At 35.7% G+C, this 23060-nt stretch overlaps 1 protein-coding gene across 1 annotated transcript in view; it reads left to right on the top strand.

The window, feature by feature from the left end:
• itga1 (integrin, alpha 1) overlaps positions 1-23060 on the top strand; it is a 57113-nt gene that overhangs the window by 22018 nt on the left and 12035 nt on the right. Inside the window, exons 2-17 of the mRNA XM_079410858.1 lie at positions 651-771; positions 4015-4127; positions 6772-6863; positions 8336-8450; positions 9114-9235; positions 10717-10865; positions 11216-11366; positions 11501-11675; positions 12814-12887; positions 15082-15226; positions 15980-16122; positions 16440-16583; positions 18282-18542; positions 19704-19834; positions 20480-20643; positions 20724-20860. Coding sequence (XP_079266984.1) covers positions 651-771; positions 4015-4127; positions 6772-6863; positions 8336-8450; positions 9114-9235; positions 10717-10865; positions 11216-11366; positions 11501-11675; positions 12814-12887; positions 15082-15226; positions 15980-16122; positions 16440-16583; positions 18282-18542; positions 19704-19834; positions 20480-20643; positions 20724-20860 — 2237 coding nt within the window. The remainder of the gene's footprint in view (positions 1-650; positions 772-4014; positions 4128-6771; positions 6864-8335; positions 8451-9113; positions 9236-10716; positions 10866-11215; positions 11367-11500; positions 11676-12813; positions 12888-15081; positions 15227-15979; positions 16123-16439; positions 16584-18281; positions 18543-19703; positions 19835-20479; positions 20644-20723; positions 20861-23060) is intronic.

The raw sequence follows: 23060 nt of genomic DNA, 5'->3' as shown, positions 1-23060 counted from the left end.
TCACCCAGATCCAGCCATCTACTCAACACCACAGTGATTTGTTAATCTTCACAATTCCCTTCTAAATCTTGGAATTGAATAAATCATGACTGGAATTCCGTTGCACACAACATGTGAAAAGACTCTCTGTGGCCTCTGCACAATGAAGCATTTAAACACTATATTTAGTTCTTCTTTTATATACAGTACTAAAAGTCAGACTCTGGTGGTCTTCATGAAGAGGACATTGTCCAAGAGGTCAGGACGGCTACTCCGCATTGCTCTGTGAAATTCCTCTGCCTACTATGCTTGTATTGCTCCCCGTAGGATTCGCATGTTTCATTCCCACACAACTGGGAATGAACAACTGGGACTATTTCTCTCTCTCTCTCCCAAAACAAAAAAGGGAAATGAAAAGTCTGCGTGTTTATTTACTAATGTTTATTAATATTCATTATAAATATTTAACAATGAATAAACAGCTGAGTAATTGCATTAACGTATAGGCTAATGTTCCATTCATGCTAGTAAATGCTAGCATTTATATTATTTGCTCATTGGAAATGTTTCTTTTATTGTACAAACTGACCCTTAGTCTTATTTATAAGATAAAGTGAGATGCATATTGTATGTGATGCTTATGTTGTCTTTTATTGTATGTTTCTTGATAGCTCTGCTACCATGGTTGTCATGTTTCAATGTGGACGAGAAGAACCAGATGTCATTCAGTGGACCAGTGGAGGACATGTTCGGATACACCGTCCAACAATTTGAGAACAGTGAGGGAAAGTGGTATGTTTTTATATTATATCTATAAATGCTTAGGGACCAGTTTTACTAAACAGGGCAAATTAGCGCGAAGGCGCAATTCCAAAACAGAGCCGATGAGTGTGGAAATTTCTGCGGGTGATTTACTGACAATGCGTAAATTAAAGAACACAGAAGCAACATCTCATTTACATATCGACCAACGCAATATACCAAGCGCAACACAAATTAGCGCAGTTGCAAATAAAGAATAAAGAAGCCACAGTGTGTTGAAAAGAACAGGAGGCCATACAATTAAGGATTGCAATAAGTTTTGATAGGCCTGTTTAGCGTTGCAAAGGGGTGGAAAAGTTGTGGTAAATTTCCAGAAACTTTCCAAAAAGTCCCAGAAGATTCCAAAAAATACTGGAAATTTTCCAAAATTTCTGGAATGTTTCTGAAATTTACTGGATATTTTCCACCTCTTTGCAATCCTAGACCTGGTATTGCGTGACTCCTAGTTGAGGGTTCCAAGCCGTCTTTTATTTCCTGAAGCAAATTAAAAATAACATGGTTTGGCAAACAGATAATGTGTTCTTCTGACATTCCAAATAAATTAATACGTGTGGAAGAAATCTTCTCCCTTCTACCACATGCTCTCTGTTCTCTGTGGAGCCTCCTCCTAGCAACAACAAATGCAGCCATTTCAAGCGCAAAATAGTTTAAGACCTGCTTTTTTTGGGAATTAAATAATGGCGCAAATACCAATAATTTGACGAGCACAAACCTTAGTAAACACATTGTGGGATTAATTTTAACGTTCTCCTCCTATAAATTTTGCATCTCAAAGGAAAACTCCTACAAATGCATATTTAATAAGGTCAGGTGCAAAAATAACTGTCCACACCTTTTCAGCGCTAATTCTTCACTGCGCGTCTTTAGTAAATCCTGACGGTACTATTTTAACGGAAAAATTAAAACGGTTTGCATTGGTGCAAACAGGGTGGTGATGGCGCAGTGGATAAGACGCATGCCTTTGGTGTGAGAGACCCGGGTTCGAATCCACTGTGAGACACCAATGTGTCCCTGAGCAAGACACTTAACCCCCTAGTGGCTCCAGAGGCGTGCGACCTCTGACATATATAGCAATTGTAAGTCGCTTTGGATAAAAGCGTCAGCTAAATGAATAAAAATGTAAAAAAAAAAAAATGGTGCAAGCTGTTAGTAAAACTGGCCCTTAGATGTGCTATTTATTTTAGTATTTACTTAATATTATTAGAACCTTTAGATTTGAAAGTTTGAAAATCTCCACTTGTATGTGATTAGAATGTTTGGTGGTTGTTCATTCATTGGAATATTTGCATACTGAATTCTGATTGGTCATTGCTTTTTTGCCTCTATGTACCATTTTGTACAACCAAAACAATTGACATGCTTGAGTGTCATGATGATGGCAAGCGGTTTTGATGCACTAATTAACTACACAATAATAAACAATATACTCAGAACCATCCCATAATAATGCTAGAAATGTCATTGTAAAGCTTTGAGCACCACTGATGTAGTCTGCTTTTGTAATGGCTCGTTTTTTTCCAATAAAGTCATCAAGCTAATGTACTAAGGCCTGCTATCTCCATTACGAATATAAATAAATGGAAAGGATTCCCTACTGTATGAATCAGTTCCCCTCAGCGAAACCTCAGTGAATTCAGACATCTGTAGCCTCTTAAAAATGGGTCCAGCAGCACGTTTTAGCACTCCTTGTAATGGTTAACCCTCTACTTCCAGAGAAACACCTCAGCTGGTGTGAAAAAGCTTTACATAAACCTCTCACAGGTGGCCTTGACTGACTTATAAACCTTGCCAATGACCTGTTCAGGGTAGTTAGATTATTTGACAGACGTGATCGGGATGGATTTTAAAGAATACATCTGGGTTTTTTGAGGATCACAATAACGGCAAAGCAGAAAAATATTGTATAATGGAAAGCTTTAAGAAAACATTCATACAGTACTTTCTTTGAAGAACCAAAGAAATCACATTTGTACAAGAAGTTACTGTTATTTTATTGACATTCTGTTGAAGTTGGCTTTAGATTTTAAGAATTTTTATTCAAAAGGTTTTCATTAACTAAAAATGAGAGGACATGACTTAAATTGACTTCTCAAACCTGTGATTGGATTTCTTCACCTTTTTTGTCCAAAAAATATATTTTGTAATCAATGTGAATAAAAGCGGAAGGTGTTGAGCATCACAAATCACATAAAGCATAATAAAATCATCATAGAAGTGGTTTAAGACATCAGTGAGTTTGTGTAAGTTGCAAATGTTTCTCAAATGTCTTGTAGCTGCATTTATTGATGTCTTTCATGCATCATATTTCAATGTATTTGACCACAAATGAGATTTTAATGCTGCGATGGAGGAGAATGTGACTTAAATTACAGCTTGTTTCTCACACAAAGCTCTCATATGACTTCAGAAGACTAATGTGGATAAACTTCATGCTGCTTTTCGGTGCCATTATTGTATGGTATTATTTGAACTTAACCCCCATTCACTTTCATTGTATGGAAAAGAGCAGTAAAGACATTATGTAATATTTCTCCTTTTGTGTTCCACAGATGCAAACAAGGTTTGAAATGACATGAAGTTTATTAAAATGTTTGTATTTTTTGTGAATTATCAGTCAGTCAAGGCTCAAATATATTGTTTGTAGATTCTGGAGGTGAGTGGTGTTCAAAGTTGTAACCAGGGAAGATTGCATATGCTCCCGCTTGTATCCACTGCTGTGTCAAGGCCCATTTGCGCACAGGAATGTTAATGAGTTGAGTTGTTTACATGCTTACACAAGGATGTCTACTTTTAGCACTGTTGTCAAAAACCTGAGGAACACGGCAAATGTTCTTTAAGTGCACTCAGATGTAGCACAGAACATAATGAAACATAAACAACCTTTCATGTTATCTCACTTTAAAGCGCATAAATCACAGTGGGCTTCAAGGGTAAAACATCACATATCTGTCAATATCATATTCAAACTCTCTAACTCTCTTCCAAAAAAAGAAACTCTTTTCTCCCTATCATTCTGACATTTCACGTATTCAGTAATATTTAAAAATAAGCATGTGCATATTTATGTTATGCTTTTCTTTCCCACTGGAAAACTGGCAAATCAATCAACTGCACTTTGGCTCAGCGTGCTTCCACTTTCTCACAAAACCCAAGGGTTTTTTTGCGGTCAGGGATAAATGACCCCGCTCTCTACTTCCTGCTTTTTTTCTGCAGGGTTCTGATTGGTTCTCCTCTGACTGGACAGCCGGCTAAACGGACCGGAGACGTCTACAGGTGCCCCGTGGGGCAAAACAAAAGCACTGGATGTGAAAAATTCCTTTTGCCAGGTGAGAAGTGACCTTCTTGAAAACATTTGTGTGTTCAGTTAGTGCCATCATGTTTTCCGCAAACTAATTTTGTTCATTGCTGTGCATCATCCGTCTGTATTTACTGTGTGTTTTTACTCTGTGGTTGTACCAGAAAACTTGTTATAGGAAGGGTAACAGACATTACCTCAGTTGGCGAGAAATTGTCATACTTCCTCAGTTGGTACTACTTTGACTGTCCCAAACACTGCTGCGTGGATCAAGGGTACTAGCAGATTCTGGCTGATCAACATGCACTAACATGACACTTTGACTTGGCATGCAAACTCATACAAATCATCTTTCCAAAATAAAACCTCCAGAGAGGGGAAATGGTACACCCTTCCTCAGTCCTAAAGTCAAAACAATTACTGATTCATCATTACAACTTCAAAATCAAAGAAATACCTTAAATTTAGTCATTATTTTATCAAGTCAGGTTTATTTTTTTTTTATCAACAGTTTCAATTATCAATCATTTTATTCTGCAAAGATGCATTCAATTTACTGTAAAAGTGACAGTTAGGTTAAGTTACAATTATGTTTTTGTAACTATTGAGCAAAGAATCCTGAAAAAAGTATCACAATTTACACAAGCAATATGAAGCAGCACGACTTTTTCAAAATTTATAATAATAAGTGTTTCTTGAGCATTAAATCAGCATATTGGAACGATTTCTGAAGGATCATGTGACTCTGAAGACTGGAGTAATGATGCTAAAAATTCAGCTTTGTAATCACAGTAATAAATTACATTTGAAAATGTATTCAAATAGACAGCTATTGTAAATATGTAAAAATATTTTACAGTATTGCTGTTTTTACTGTATTTTCTTTTCTGCTCTTGTTGAGCAGAAGAGACATTTTTTAAAATGCGAAAAAAATTCTACCAATCCCAAACTTTTCATTTGTGGTGTACTGTACATCACATAGCAAAACTGCAATGCATTGCAAAATAAATCTCATGTTTACAGTTTAGATATGTGTCCTTATTAGTCAAAGTTATTATCAGTCACCAAATGCGGAAATGCATTCCAGAGGAAAGTCCCATCCTTGTAATTCAGGATCTAGTAGGATAATTTAATTTAGGAAGCCTTGTGTGAGTGCTGATGTCTTGACGCTTAACAGCACCTGGATGTAGCCTGTAAAACATGCACAGAGAAAACGCCACAGCTGAAACATCTGTGTACACTTTCTAGAGGTGTTACTGTGAGAATACAAGAGGAGCAAAAGCAGACTGTAGCCTGAGAGCTCATCCTGATAATGGCCAGAGAGACTTTGACCTTGACTCATGGGTAATTTACATTTATTATATTTATTTAGCAGATACCTTTATCTGAAGCTTCTTACAAATGAGGAATGATGCAATTCAAACGATTCAATGCAAGTAAAAAGAATAAGCTAGTACAGAGTTTCTTAGTGTTTTTGTTACTGAGCTAGTAATTAACAGAAATGTGTTTGAATTACCCCCATTTATTTGTTTATATTTGGAGTGATTGGTTCATTTTTTGGTAAATTTGGTTTGGTTGTTCATTCTTAAAGTGTATAATGGTGGCAGATATGATACTTGCGCAGACAACATATTTTTCAGATATGGACCCTGTCAGTGAGCCTGATATTGTGATTACAGACTCACAATGTTTAGCTAAAATCATCAGATTCATCTGCGCAGAAGAGCTGTACCAAAACACAGCTTACGTGAAAACAACTTTGCAAGTAACTTGCATTGTTATATTTCAACCACAGTTGGCGATAGAGAGGCCAAAGTGCAGCATTAACGTACAATCAACATAAAACAGTATGCGCAACTCATTTTAGTTTAGCATTGTGACGCATTTTTGAGTAAAACATATTTAGAGTGGAAAATATAACGTTGGGCGCAGCTTGTAAAGTGTTTGTAAAAACGTGAACCATGAATTCTGAAGCCAAGAATGTGCATTGAGAATGTAAATATGATCTATTTTGATTAAATTAAGAGAGTATTTTTGCATCACTGCACATTTTGATCAATGATATGATGTTTTGTTTGTTTGTTTGCCTGTAGCGCTAAATCTGCTTTTATGTTAACCTCTGCCTCAATGTCTGACTCTCAGAGGAGGCCTAGACAGGAAGTGATCCAAAAAACATTTTAATGTCTAATCTACGCATAATTACATAATCCTTCACCAGATCTTTCATTACTTCAGGATCTGCCTCAAAATCAGACACTTCCAACAGGAATTCTGATCTCAGAACAGATGAATCTCTACCCTCAGTGTTTTCACTTTTATAATTCATCTTTTTAAATATGTCTCAATGTCAATGTACAACGTAGATTGTATGGGTTAACAATATTATTTTTCTTAGTAGTTTTCATGACCGTAGCTTACATTGTTTTCGCATGGTGTGTTTGTGAAGCAGGAAAAAAGCAGCAAAACTGTGTTTTTCTCCATTAGAACCCTACATAAAGGGCTCTAGCAATGCTTTTTGTTTTTAAAAAGGCAAGTAGAAAGACAATCTCAAGGGTCCTTGTATGAAAAAAAGTGTTCAATCCAGAAATATGGGAAAATGCTGGGGAGTTTTTGTTTAGATATTCTTTTCATGGGATTTTCACTGTGAGTGCATATTTATAAATTTTTTCTTACAGAAAACACAACAATTCCCAACATAAATGAAGTGAAGGAAAACATGACTATGGGGACAACGCTGGTGGTTAACCCAGACGGCAATGGCTTTCTGGTAGGGAACATCTGCGGATGTGATTGCACTCTTTATATGTCTTCTGTTACTTCAGCCACTGTTAATTAATAGTGTCTGATCACAGACTTTTTAATGTTAACTGTCACCCGTCCCCTCTGCAGTTCATGAAAACAGCTTTTCCAGTTCTCAGAAAAATCTGAAAGAAATGTATAGTTTGGATCTGGACTTAATGGGATCAAACAGGAATCCTCTATGAATCAAATGTAATCCAAATGGATAAACTGACATTCTGAGCAAAAACATAAAATAAAAAATGCAATGGAAAAGTATTTCAGTTTATCCGGTAGGATCGTATTTGATCCCATTAGGACTGAGTCCAAGTTATTATAAAAATTGTTTAGGATTTTGTTTGACAAGGTTTTGTAACACAGATGATTCTGTATTAAAGCAAGTGACAACTGGACATTTTCAGCACTTTTTATCACCTTGTTCATTTTACTAGTTTATTTGACTGGTCCTGCAGTGTGACAAATGACGTTTTAATATACAAATATTCCATGTAACCAGTTTAATAGAAGGCAATGAAAACTAAACATTCCCATATACTATTAAGCTTTTTGACACATTGTTTCCAACTGTTCCCATATGCAGTTTCAGCTCCCATATGCTACAAAGGACTGAAACGGAAATAGTTCCACATAAACATTACAAATTAAATAATTAATTGTGGGAGGTCTCAACTCTCAACAATTACATTAAAAATGGAATAGTCACTCCACAAGACTGTATATATGTATATATACGATCATTCAAAAGTTTGGCTTCGGTATAATTTTCTAATGTTTTTGAAAGAAGTCTCTTATGCTCACCAATGCTGCATTTATTCGATGAAAAATACAGTAAAAATTTACAATTTAAAATAACTGGTTTATATTTGAATGTATTTTAAAATGTAATTTATTCTTGTGATGCAAAGCTGAATTTTAATCATCATTTTGAATAAATTTTGTTTTTTTAAACTTTGAAAGAATTTAAAAAAAAAAAATCAACATTGATAATAAATCAGCTTATTAGAACGATTTCTGAAGGATCATATGACACTGAAGACTGGAGTAATGATGCTGAAAATTCAGCTTTGAATCACAGGAATAAATTACATTTCAAAATATTTTAAAATAGAAAATCTTTATTTTAAATTGAAATAAGATTTAACAGTATTGCTGTTTTTACTGTATTTTAGATCGAATAAATGCAACCTTGATGAGCGTGAGAGAGACTTATTTAAAAAAATATATATATTTTATGTTTCTATTTCCATTTCAGTTAAAGTGTTTTTATATATATATATATAGCACTGTACATGTGTATATAGATGAATCTTAGCTGTCCAGCCAAATTACAAAAATATAAGACAAAAAAAATGCTAGGCTTTTTTCTGTGATGACCATAAAGTTTCATGTCATGTCAGCTACTCAGTGCTCCAATCCCTCTCTCTCGTTGCCTCTGGACAGGCCTGTGGTCCTCAGTACGGCTACATGTGTGGAAAACAGCAGTACATCACTGGGATCTGCTCGAATGTCAGCTCCTCCTTCAAAGTCCTCAACTCCATCGCTCCGACTGTACGAGGTACGACATGTGTTGTGAGTGTACATTAGTGCATTCCAGCCGTGTAAACCGCAGCCGGTCCCTCCTGCGCCGCATGTCCATGTTAGGACAGTGTTTAGGAGAGCTGACATCTTCCAACGCAACACAGAACCAGTGACTCATCATAAACACACACATACATACTGTATGATGTTTCATAGCAACAACCAGCACTGTCCGCCACATTTCATTTCAATTCTGTATCATTAAATTCAAATTTGAATTCCCAGTTTGATTCTAAATGGCAAATAGTGCTGGTTAGCATTCAGATGCACAGACTAAGCCTTTATTTACCACGGTATAAACAGATGAACAAACTATATTGAGTTTCTAATGAAAGGTCACATGTCTTTTCTTCCATATACAAAAAGTGACTGGAAAAACAGCATAGGCTGTGATTAATCACTGCTTTTCTGTGTCACAGCAAGGTCAGCGTCACTTTCAATTTCATGGCTCAATATGTTTCGCAACATTTTTATATAAGTGCGCACAGTTTCAGTCAGCTATGTCATGTAAACCTACTAGTTGGCTGTTGGCATTAAGCTTCCTTTCAGGAATTTAAATGAAAGCAGTGTGGTATTTATTTCTCTTTCTCACTATATAATTGTAAGGAAGGTGCTCATTAAGTTTATTTGCTTGTTTCAGAGTGCAAGCAGGATATGGACATTGTCATAGTGCTGGACGGTTCCAACAGCATCTTCCCTTGGGATCCCATCACCGATTTCTTGGCCAAATTTCTCCAGAGCATTGAAATCGGACCGGCCCGGGTGAGATTTTTGCAATTATAGTGCTCTGGAGAGCAACCATGTAGTTTGTCTTGAAACACTTTAGAAATGACATCAGGTTCAAATAAAATATCCACTGGATGCTTAACACAAGCTGCTTTTTTAAAGGAATAGTTGGCTCAAAAATGAAGGTTTTGTCATTATTTACTTTCCCTGTAGTGGTTCCAAACATCTATGACTGACTTTCCTGTTTTGAAACTCAAAAAAGATATTTTGAAGAATTTTTGGAACATTTGACTCCACTGCTTTTCAATGTATGGACAAAAAAACAACAAAAAACTATACTATACAAGTTTGGAAAAGTGTACTTTTAGTATTATTTATGTACTATTATAGATTTATTAACATTTTGAATCATATATTGTTTTTATATTTTTAACTTTATCTTAACTTTAACTTTTCAATGTAAAATGTAAAAAATTAATTATGTTAGAATTTATTTTTATTCATTTTATTAGTCTTTTATATTTATATTTAGCATCAATTTATTTTTATAAATTAGTTTTAGTGATTTCAAGAGGTTGCAAGACTATTTTATTTTAGCTAGTTGCCAAAGCAATATCTTATTTTCACTTAATTTTATTCAGTGTACTAAAATAAAAATAAATATATAAAATAAATGTAAACTATATAGTAGTGCTGGGCAATGATTAATCGCATCCAAAATAAAAAAATTTATGTACATAATATATGTGTGTGTACTATGTATATTTATTATGTGTGTGTGTGTGTATATATATATATATATATATATATATATATATATATATATAAGAAAAATAGGATATGCTTATATATTGAATATATTTATATAGAATATAAATTATATGAATATGAATATCAATATATACATGTAAATATTTTCTAAATATATACTGTATGTGTGTCTTTACATATACATAATAAATAAACACAATACACCCACAAATATTATGTACGCAGAAACTTTTATTTTGGATGTGATTAATCATTGCCCAGCACTGGGTAAAAATAACCCTTTTTGGGTGAAATAACCCTTTAGTGGTTGGATTTAAAACTGCTTTCTGAATTGTGTACTTGTTAAAAACCATAGCGATTAGTTTTGTCAAAGTTGTGTGCAGTTAGTCGCACATAAGTGGATCTGTCATCAGCTTACAATAACATCATTACAAGGACTATTACATAAAGACTTTCCATGGAGAAGCTACTGGGTGGTTTGATCCTAGGGAAATAAAGGCTTTCTTGAGCACACCGCTGGAAAATGCGGCTCCAGAACGTTGAGCTGGGGGAAGACCACATATTCCATGGTTAAATAAATGCTCGCAGGGCTTTTTTGAGAGAATGAATTCACTTTTGAGTCAGCACAGACAGAGACGTTTAGCAGACAGACAACGGTGTGTCTGAGGGTCACCCAAACCCTCTAAGTTTTGTAGCATCGCCTGAGCTTTATGTGTGACTTTTTGTTTGGGCTTTTGATTCTCCAGGTGGGCATCGTGTCTTATGGAGACGATGTCGGCCACGTCTTCAACCTCAGCCAGTTCAGTAACACAAAAGACCTTCTTGCGGAAGCTGCTACTATACCTCAAAGAACCGGCCACAAAACCATGACAGCTCTCGGCATTGATACAGCAAGGTATCAAACAATAACTTTCAGACTAATTTTAAACTTGAAAATAAGCTTTAAATTTAAAACAGAAATGTTCTGATAAAATGTATCCTGGATAACATGATTTTCAAGCAAAAGAGGGAATAAGAAATAAGAAATTCTTAAATTCAAGTTGTTATGCTGATATTATAATTTGTAATGAATAGAGTTGTATTAAATTATATTAATTAAAAGCATTTTCACCAGCAGTCTTAGACTTTTGGAGCCTGTTGTATTTCAGAAATATTCCCTAATAATCATTATTTTCAGTGTGTCGATACAAACAAAGTTGTAAACTTTGTACAAAATCCTGACCTGATGTTGTTTATTTTCTAAAGGAAAGAGGCGTTTACGGTGGAGCGAGGAGCAAGACCAGGGGTAAAAAAAATCATGGTGATCGTCACAGATGGCGAGTCACATGACCACCACAATTTGAAAAATGTCACTGATCAGTGTGAAAAAGATGGGATTGAGCGGTTCGCTGTTGCTGTAAGTATATCCATCCATGTCTGATAAAAAATAAGATAATAAATATACTATGGTGCATGGATTCAGTTGCTTCAGTAGACAATATAGATTGCTGTTCATTTTTAACGTGGCCCATGTAATTTTGTGTTTTGTAGGTCCTTGGTGACTATAATCGACAAAATAAAACCAATGAAGAAATAAAGAAGTTTATTGACGAAATTGAATTTATTGCTAGCGAGCACAAAAGCGATCATTTCTTCAATGTGTCGGATGAAAGAGCATTAGTGACCATCGTGGATACCTTAGGAAGCAAGATCTTTGCCTTAGAGGGTAAGGTACCTAATATAGTATGTTTACATTCCTATTAAGTATTAAACATGTGGTTGGACATACAATTTTCACATTGTAGATGATAAAGCAGGCAAAAAATCTCTTAGACTGGCATTAAAGGAACAGTTCACCCAAAAATGAAAATTCGCTGACAATTGACTCACCCTCAGGCCATTCAAGATGTAGATGAGTTTGTGTCTTCATCAGAACAGATTTGGAGAAATTTAACATTATATGGCTTGCTCACCAGTGGATCCTCTGCAGTGAATGGGTGCCGTCAGAATGAGAGTCCAAACAGCTGATAAAAACATCACAATAATCCACAAGTAATCCACACCACTCCAGTCCATCAGTTAATATCTTGTGAAGTGAGAAGCTCCACATTTGTACAAAACAAATCCATCCTTAAGACATTTTTAACTTTTTAACCATTTCTGGCTAAAATACAAGTCCTCTATTCATAATATGCTTTCCAGTGTAAAAGTCATCTCATGTGAATCATGAGAGAAATATGCACAGGTCAAGCACAAGTGACAAGTGACAACAGTCAAATCAGTTCTAAACAAATATGTCAGTGGATTTTGATGTGAGAGGGGGAAGTTCATTGGGGGAAGCATTATTATGAATTATGAACGGGTATTTTGACTAAAAGCGTCTGAATTTGAAAATGAAGATAAAATGAAATTAAAAATTTAGACTAGAAGCACCCAAAGTTATAACTTCTTAATGATGGATTTGTTTCTTACAAACATGCAGCTTTTCATTTCACAATACATTAACTGATGGACTGGAGTGGTGTGGATTTATTGTGATGTTTTTATCAGCTGTTTGGACTCTCATTCTGACGGCACCCATTCACTGCAGAGGATCCATTGGTGAGCAAGTCATATAATGCTCAATTTTTCCAAATCTGTTCCCATAAAGAAACAAACTCATCCACATCTTGGAGGCACAACACCATAACATCATGATGCCAAGTTTTGCACAAACAGCACTCTTCCAGTTTCTTCCAAAAATACTACAGTTTTAACTATAACTAGCGTATTTTCTTACTGCAAATAAGTGAATAATATTTCAAATGTTGAGCATTTTTCATGAAACCTGTATCAAAAATGTAAAAATGGCCTTTGTCTAACAGCCACATCTGATAAACACACCTCCTCGTTTGAGATGGAAATGTCTCAGTCGGGATTCAGCGCTCACACGTCTAAAGTAAGTGTCCTGTCAGTCTGTTCTCTCAAGAAGTGTACTGTAATACAGATCAGGGCCCATATTCATGAAAAATCTTAGTGAAAATCTTAGCATCTTAAGAGGTCTTAAGGTCCAAAATTGTTAGGAGTACGGACGAGGACTTTTAAGGAGTTTCTTTAGCAGTGAAGAAAATGGATGAAACATGAAGAGGGAGAAGAAATGTGTTGCACACAATGCATGACAGCGAGTTAATAAGACGCTACACATTAGATCGTGCAGGGATCATGTTTGTGACTGATCTTATTTGAGACACTCTTAACATCTCAGACACAGCGCAGAAATGCCATAGCACCAGAAATGGACGTAATCACTACATTAACATATTTAGCAACTGGAAAAATGCAACTATGCAGCAGCGATGATTTGGGTCTGTACCTGACAGCACTTTCAGAACTTTATTGTGTCGCTGTTCATTTCCTATAAAATATGTTAAGCATGACAGCATGGTAAATAAAACATTAAGAATATATATACATATAATATGTGTGTGTGTGTGAGAGAGAGAGTGCACGGGAAAACAGGAAAAATTATGCCTGTAATTTCAAAGTGAAGGCATAAAATAAACCCTACTCTTAAAAGCGCTCTTTTCTTTCCTTCATGGACAACCAACCAATCACAGTCTTCAAAAGACTGTGTCATAGCTAGCAACGGGGTCAGCCCCGCCTCCTCACTAAGATAAAAGTTTTTGTCTTTTCCTCGCTCAGAGTTGCTCTCAGATTGGTCCTGAATCACTTTTACGCTAAGACTCCTAGTTAGAAAATGTTAAGCTAAATTAGGAGCTCTCTAAAAGGATTCTTAGAATCTTTAAGAATACAGGCCCAGATCAGATCAGATTCTGACCTGCTCCTGACCTGTCCTGTTGTCTGATTACCTCATCTGACGCTACTGGCGTGTCATGCATAACTACAGAGGAAACGTGCAAACGCTTCAGCGTTTGGCTATGAATCACAGAAGGAAGTACTCTTGAGTCTGTCAGTGTGTCACATCCTTTCTCAGTTTGACAGAGACAGCAGTGTTACTTCCCTTGCATTTGAACGCATTGCTGAGTAGTCTGTAAACACATTGAACCTTAGTCATACAATGCGAATGGAACAAATAAATTGTTTGTCAATTATAATCCGGTAATCACATCCTGTAAGAATGGCACAAATGGAGTTCGGGGTGTAGCACTTACGGAAGTAAATGGAGCAAGTTTTGAGGGAATTTTGAAGTAAAAATGCGAAGCTTGATTGTATAAAAGCACTTACTTTAATTATTTTGTTCAAACTTGTGTGATATATGAGATGCAGGTGTTTCTATTCTTATAGTTGTTTTAATTTTTAGGCACTGCAGTGTAATGGCAACTACATTTAAATATAGGATATAATGCAGAAAATGTTCATAATTTTTTCACCGTAAAATTGTTAATACACAAACATATATTGTCTGTAGCTATACTATTGAATCAGTGAGTATTCTAACACTTATGAATTGACTTCCATTCACTTCTATTGTGTATTTTATGCACATTTTTTTGATTTTGTGAAATGCCATGATGGGCATGAAATTGTAAAATGCATATTAAACTTGTGTGCTCAATTGATGCAGATAAGATAATCTGATAAGAAGACAAACTACAACGGAAAAACATTTTACTGTGCTGTTTACATGTTACTGAATACATTTCTCAATGCACTACAAAAAACTTAATGTGCAGATGTTTTATGCAGTATTGCAATTTGTAAGGAAAAATAGCTATTTTTAAAGAAAACGAGGGACAAGTGGATATTCTGTGGATTGAGCTTGGTTCACCAAAACATTAAAATTCTCATCATTTACTCATGCCAGTCCAATAAGTCCATACCACTTTCTTCATATTCAGATCACAAATGAAGAAAGTTTTAATGAAGTTAAAAACCCATTAAAAGTCCATTCTTCCAAAACTTTGACACTTTAAAGTTCATCATAACATCATAAAACTAATCCATATGAATCCAAGTCTTCTGAAGACACATGGTTGATATATATGATGAACAGATTTAATTTATGCTTTTACACACATATAATCATTGACCAGCGCACACACATACAGTATAGCACCTCACATATTGTAAGTGGAAGTTCAAATGTGCTTGTAATTGTAATATATGTAATATAATATATATTTTTCTGACAGGCAGGTGTGATGCTGGGAGCCGTGGGTGCATTCGACTGGAACGGGACTGTAGTGATGCAATCTGGGCAAAAGTTTATTGTTCCCAAAAAAAACACCTTCCAAGACCCTGCAGAGCAGAGATACGAAGGCATGGCGGGATACATAGGTGAGGACTACGAATGATATTTAAACTCTTCTTTTGGGCCACTTTTATTCATTGTAAGAGTAGAGAGTGAACAGAAAATTATGAATGGAATCAGCAAAAATCGTAAGTATCAGTTTTGAACTCGCCTGCATGAGTTGTGTCCCATCCATTGCAACAACAGCCTTACCTATACCTCTAACTTCAAGCCTAGTTAAGACCTAGACTAGAAAGGCAATAAGCCAAGGCCTTGAATGATTATACTTCTTGGGTACCAAATAATCAACAATAAAAATGCTGTATATACATATGCAGAATTTTATTTCCTTCATAATATTCTCCTCGGAGAGACAAGGAAGCTTACAATAGAGGACAGTATGGTGCTAGCAGTCTAAACACATTGTCATGATCTTCTGCCGTCCCATAAACACTCATAGTCCAAGTGCAAACACTCACACTCTTCACACATCCCCTTTTAAGGCTGTTGCTCCAGAAACAAAAGCAGTAAGTTGAAATGACTCTGCCTGATAAACTTGTTCGGAGAACAAGCTGCGTGGAAGCACTGTTTCACAAATGCTGATTTACAGAAAAAGATTTATAATCAGTCAAGCTGGTTTATTCTAGCATTATTCCCAACAATGTCTGTGTCTGCTGTAATGAAAGAGTTTATGATTTGTGCCCCAGCTGTTTCGTATTAAGCATGCAGACTGCTGTAAATGACTGTGAGGTGGGGTTAGTTGTGTGGTGGTAAAGGTTGCAGTGTGGTTTTGCTTGCAGGTTACGATGTGCAGTCGGCGCACACACCCGATGGGGTGCTGTACATCACAGGTGCACCACGCTTTAACCACAGCGGGCGGGTCACGGTGTACCGCTTCGACGGAGAAAATGTCACCATAACACAGACGCTGAAAGGAGAGCAGGTAGCTTCATAACCACAACCTCAAACAATCTTGGGTGGATCTTGCAAAAAAACAGATCACATTTCACCCCAAAAAACAAAGGAAACTTTATAAAGAATTAAATTTAAAACATGTTCAGATCAGAAAATAAAGATATATATATATATGTGTAAGGAATAATTGACGACGGGCCATTGAATTATTAGAAAAACAATGCACACCCGATGTGGTGATGCAGCCACGATGTGAAGCTGAGTTTATTTATTTATTTATTTATTGTATGTTTCTACTGAAATTTCATTCTGTGGCATTTATTAAGTGTGTCATGTTCCTCTTAGATTGGCTCCTATTACGGCAGTGTTCTCCAGACACATGATATCGATCGTGACAATTACACTGACATCCTTCTGGTCGGAGCTCCCATGTATATGGGTCCAGAGAGGGACGAACAAGGTCAAGTCTACGTATACAGACTCAATGAGGTGTGTATATGTCTTTAATCTGTGTGTGATATGCTTCATTCCACATACTGAAAACACGTGTAGGGGAGTGTAGTGCCTCCATTCTACGCCGAGAGCATGTGGGAGCTGTAAATCTGGATCTGTCCTCTGGGAGTGTGTGTTGTGTTGGTGTTCAGCCTGAGATAAGTGCTCCCAGAGCAGGGGAATGGTTGGAATGAGAACGCGGGTAGGAGCTTGGCATCATGGGAATGGAAATCTAATGAAACTGTAATATCTCCAGCAAAATAGCAGCCTCTGTGGAGCACCTGCTTTCAACAGCTTCCAAATAGTGGCTTAAATGGAGCAATTTCCATTGGTTTTGAGGTTTTGTCCATTGGTCAGTGTTTCTTTGTGAAGCATTTGCGTTTACAAGGCAGAACTGTATTGATTGCACATATTGTTGATGTTTTTCGCTGCGATTTTCAAATCAAATCACTCAACATTCAGAGTCCTTTCAATCTCTGGACATAAATTCAACTCTTAAAACCTCTTAAAAGTCTTTGACCTTCTTACAGTGTTTGCCAAGAAGAATATACAAGAAATGGTAAAATTTGCATATCAGTTGGTCTTTTTTCTTGTTTATTTGCATATAATAATTTGTGATCAATCTTTTCTTTCCTGTTTAATTCCATCGGTTTATCCATTTTTAAAACAGTTTAATCTTTTCTCTCATATTTTCTCAAAACAAATCTCAAAAGTCTTTTTGGGTTTTTGTCATTCTATGGGTTTTGTAAATTTTCACCCAATCCCATGGTGCAAAATCCAGTCATTTCAATAGAGAGCTTCGCAGGGAGTTTGATTGACAGGCGAGCTGACCAATCATAACACCAAATCTGCCATTTTGTCCTACAAACAAACCAGACAGGAGATTAGATTAACATCGGTGGACAAACTTGAAGATAGTGTATAATGATGTCCGCATGCAGTTAAAAAAAAAGTAACCCTATGATGTTCGTTCATGTTTATTTTGCGCTATAACTAGTAAAAAGGAAGAGATGATCAGTTCACATGCCGCTTGAGGTGATAGCAATCTGTCACAAAACAGTAAAGAGCCACAAAACGGCATCAATTGTTTGAATTGTTTACAAAATGACAAAATTTGAAATCTGAGACTTTCATACCAGAAGTAAGTTTTGTCTGTCGGCATGTTTTCAGTTTCCTCTTTGCTCCGCGATGTCTTTTTCACAGCGTGAGATCGTGTTGTGTGGCGTGAGTATGGCTAGTCAGACATCGCAACAGTAACTAAAGGGGGCAGGTCTTTGTGAATGGTCAATTGGAAGTTTCACGTGAGCTGATAAAGTTACCAGTGCGGACTGAGCTTTTGTTCAAGTTGGTTGAACAAATTTGCCATATTGATCAACAGTAAGCTTCTTGGTTTGAGCGTTGAGGTGCAAGTCATGTATTACGTAGGAGAAAAGAGCCAGAGTCTTCCCCGGTTTCAGCAACTTTCATTTTTATTGTTATTACTTTGCGCCTGTAGGAGGTGACAGTTTTGTTCTCTTGAATGCATGGGAAGGAAACAGTTTATTCTGATTTTCCGCATTACTTTGGCTGGAAGCTAATGACTGGCTGGGTCCGAACCTACATGTTTTACCCGCATCTTCATCCACTAGTCTGTAGGCCACACTGAGATTTCCAGTCTCAGGCGTTCACGTCGTGTGTCTGGTTGTTACTCTTCAGGATGGGCTGTTTGAACACGAGATGACGCTGAAGCCGGTGAATCAGACCTGCTGTACGGCTCACTCCCAGAGCATCTGTAAGAGCATCAGTAAGAACGAGCCCTGCGGCGCACGCTTCGGTACCGCCATCGCTGCCGTTCCTGACCTCAACCTGGACGGTTTCAATGACATAGTGATCGGATCACCTCTGGAGAACGATCACAGAGGGGCGGTGTATATTTACCACGGCTCTCAGAAATCAATAAAGGAGAAGTATGTACAGGTAAAGAATCATCAAGTCGTCTTCAACATTTTTGAGACCAAAGACCCCTTGGTGAGGAGAAAGGATCACTGTTTAAAACAGTTGCATTTTAACATGCAAACAGTAACATATTCATGTATTTAGCCTAATTCTTACAGTGTATTTGTGATAATTAGATATTAAAATATATAGTCATATATTTGTTCATCCATTTACGCACTCTCCAAATACTTATGTATCCTATGTAGGGTCACAGGGATGCTGGACAGTAAAACATTTAGCTGAACTGAGCCATTTACCTTTATCTGGACTTGAGGTTTAATTTTTATATGAACATAAATGTTTATTATCATAATAATAATAATGGTCACACTCTAGTTTGAGGACCAATTCTCACTATTAACTAATTATTAACTACGACATTTGCCTCAATAAACTCCTAATTTGCTGCTTAATAATGGTTAGTAAGGTAGTTGTTAAGTTTAGGTACAGTATGGGGTGGATTAAGGGATATATAATATGATCATACAGAATTAGACACTAATATGTGCTTTATAAGTACTAATAAACAGCCAATATGCTTGTAATATGCATGCTCTACAAGCAATTAGTTAATAATAATAATAATGTGCTTTTGTTTAGTGCATACTGTATAATGGAATGTTTATTATATTAATATAATATTGTATTTCTATATATTTTAATTCATTTATTTTATTTATATAAACTGTAATATAATTATAAATGTTGTATTCTTGGTTAATGCTTATAATGCAATATTTCTTTATTTACATTAAACTTTACTAAATATTGATATTATATAAATATATGCTTTATTAATAAAATAAATGTTGTATTTTTGCTTTGTTCATATAGTGTAGTATTTATTTTATTTATATAAACTTTCAAATACCATAATAAATATTACCTTTTTGTTTAATACCTATAATGCAATATTACATTAGACTGCATTATATATGAATAAAATATATGATAATAATATAACTAAAATGATGAAATAAGTGTGGTATTTTGTTAAATTTATAGAATTCAGTATTTATTACATTTATGCACACTTACATATTAATAAGTTACACATTTTTTGTTTAAAAATCAGACATTCATAAGCTCCTTCAGGAATTAGCCGTGTTATATATATGATCTGTATATGTCTGTGTTTAGCGCATTGCTGCTGGAGGAGACGGAGAGAGCATGAAGTTCTTTGGCCTGTCGATTCACGGCATCATGGATTTGAATGATGACGGCATCATTGACGTCACTATCGGAGGAATAGGAGGAGCCGCGCTTTTCTGGTGAACTTTCATTGAATTTTTTCCTCTCAATCTATCGTGTAGTACAACATTTCAAATTCCCACTAATGTCCAGGGCTAAAATAAAATCATGGGTATGTAACTTGAACCCACTACCCTCTGGACGTCCAGCTTCCTCGTTCCCACCCGCAGCAGCTGTCTCGAATTTGGACCCGAGCCCAAACATCCCACATCGCAGAGGCTTGTCCGTCAGGGGTTACGTCCCTCCTCTACGACCCATTTCTGCTGGCCTCTGAAACTGTGTGAGAGTGCCTCCAACCACCAAATAAACGCTTGGCAGCATTTCCTCTCTTAGATCCCCTGTAGAGATCACAGATTCCAGAACGGCCACAAATTGACCCCTAAATGCTGAAACCCTGCGACTGTAGAGCAACGCCATGGAGTCTAGTGACCTCTGCCATCTTCACTCCCCAAACTGCACCACCCAGCCTTTTAGGAGCTCTCAATTTGCCTGTAATTGACCACATATTGCATATTTTTGGAGGCCATCTGAAGCCTTTAGTTGGACTGAAATCAATCTGTGATCTACGAACCAGCTGTTGTTGCACAGAGCGAAACGAGACACCTATTAATCCTCCAAATGCGGCTACGCTCAAGTAAACATCTTGTTGAATTTATTTAATCCAGGTCTCGGGATGTCGCAGAGCTTCTTGCCGAGATGACCTTCGACCCTAGCAAGATCAATCTGCAGCAGACCTGTCAGGTTCAAGGGAGGACCACAGTATGTGTGAAGACCAAAGTGTGCTTCAAATATCGAATCAAGTCTGACAAAGAGACAAACACAGGAACGGGTAGGAAGTGATGCACTTTCTTTATGATTTGTCAATCAAATCTTTCAATTTCTGTTTTTTCAAATGGTGTTTTGCTCCAGTCATCAGGTACAGTTTGACTCTGGATTCGCTGAGAGCGATTGCTAGAGGACGGTTTAACGAAACGGAAAACAGAAGGATGCAGAAGAACGAGTCCATCGTGGACGAGCTTTGCAGAGAGCACACCTTCTACACGTCGGCAAGTAAATCAGTCTTCTTATACACAAGAGACACAAACTTCACTCTTAAAAATAAAGGTGCTTAAAATGTTGTTCACAGCGATGCCATAGAAGAACCATTTTTGGTTCCACAAAGAACTATTCAGTCAAAGGTTCTTTAAAGAACCATCTCTTTCTTACCTTTTTATAATCTGAAGAACCTTCTTTCACCACAAAGAACCTTTTGTAAAACAGAAAGGGTCTTCAGATGTTAAAGTTTCTTTATGGGACCATTTAGACAAAAAGCTTCTTCTATGGCATCGTGAAGCACCTTTATTTTTAAGAGTGTTCTGTCACATTTTGAGCTTTTCGTGTTCAGTTGTGTGTACGTGTATATAAATAGAAGCGGTGCTACTAGAGTTCTCAGCAGCTTTTCCAGTAACAAGCTACGTTTCAGAACATAAAAACATGATGTTGCTCCTTTTTTGTATGACATATGTAGCCTTAAAGACAAGCAAACAAGGCAATAATTAGAAATGCTCTTCTAGAATTAAGATGTTTTTATTTTTATTACAGTAGTTGTTCATTCATTAAAAATTATATTAATACATTTACTTGAATGCACCTCTTCTGTGATGAAAATATGTTTGAATTTCTGAATTAAAATTAATTTTGATATGTTTGGGGGGCCTAAAGGCAAAAATGTCAGGGTGGCACAACCGTCCTGATATTATAATACGCCTCATTAAATGGGTGATATTCTTTAAAAGAAACCCTTATGAAGTATCAGTGTTATTTTAGTATCACTGATATACTATTATACTATTCATATTTTGAAATTGCTTTATATTATATGTTGAGTTACTTTTAATTTTTTAATTTTTTTAAATTTTAAATTTTTAAACTTTAAATTGTTTAAAATTTTCTTTAAATTTAATTTTAATAATTTTGTAATCTTTAAATAGTTTTCGTTTATAGTATTTATTTACATTTATAATATAATTATTTTATTTAAATTTCAGTTCTTTTATTAATTCAATTTAACTGAAAATGTTGTCTTAGCAGCTAGCTGAAATAAAATAAGTTTTTAGTATTGAATTTATTTTATTTAATGTTTGTTTTATTTCGAATAATGAAAAGGTTTTTTATGGTTTTAGTTTTTATTAACAATAATAACCCTGTTAAGGAGTTTGGCATAATCTTTTATTATTACTGTTTCTTGAAGCAGTTTTGTTTAAATATTAGAAATATTTAAAGAACCTTGAAGCGTGGTGCTGTTAACATGCAGAAATATGCAGGGAAAACACAAAACAGGAAATTATATATATACATAGGTCAATAAGTCTCTTAAAGTGTCAGATGATTTGACTTTTTTATGACCTTTTTAAGGTTAAAAGTGCCATGTGGTACAACTGAAAATAAATAAATAAATTGTGTGGTTGTATTTGGTTGGGGGTTTTTTTGTATATCATATATGTGACCCTGGACCACAAAACCAGTCGCTGGGGTATATTTGTAGCAATAGCCAAAAATACATTGTATGGGTCAACATTATTGATTTTTCTTTTATGCCAAAAATCATTAGGACATTAAGTAAAGATCATGTTCCATGAAGATATTTTGTAAATTTCCTACTGTAAATATATCAAAACTTAATTTTTGATTAGTAATATGCATTGCTAAGAACTTAATTTGGATAAATTTAAAGGCGATTTTCTCAATATTTTGCACCTTCAGATTCCAGATTTTCAAATAGTTGTATCTCAGCCAAATATTGTCCTGTCATAACAAACCATACACTAATGGAAAGCTTATTTATTCAGATTTTCAGCAAATTGACCCTTATGACTGGTTTTGTTGTCCAGGGTCACATAACATCTATCCAATCGACCTTAAAAAATATATTTTAAGGCTTTCTGAACATAGTGATTAGGATTAAGTTAAATATGTTAAAATCTGTGCATGTAATGAATGTTGCTTTGAATAAAAGTGTCTGCCAAATCTATAAATGTAAAGTAGTAGCTTGTAATGGAGACTACACTCCCTCCAGACAGGCTTCTTATAAAACCAGTCCCTCCTCTTCTCCGAAACCATTAACTGTCTGATCTAGATTGTGTTACGTTAAACATCTCTCAGTAGATAAAGAGCATAAAACTAAGCGTTTGAAACCAGAGGATTTGAGTTTAATAAAAGCCAGAAGTTCTCTGATCAAAGGCCTGAGACCAGTAAAATCAGCCCAGC

This window comes from Barbus barbus (genome assembly GCF_936440315.1).
Source record: "Barbus barbus genome assembly, chromosome: 47".
Taxonomy (NCBI): domain Eukaryota; kingdom Metazoa; phylum Chordata; class Actinopteri; order Cypriniformes; family Cyprinidae; genus Barbus; species Barbus barbus.
The sequence above is the reverse complement of the archived record's forward strand: the minus strand, read 5'-3'. Positions and strand labels throughout refer to the sequence as shown.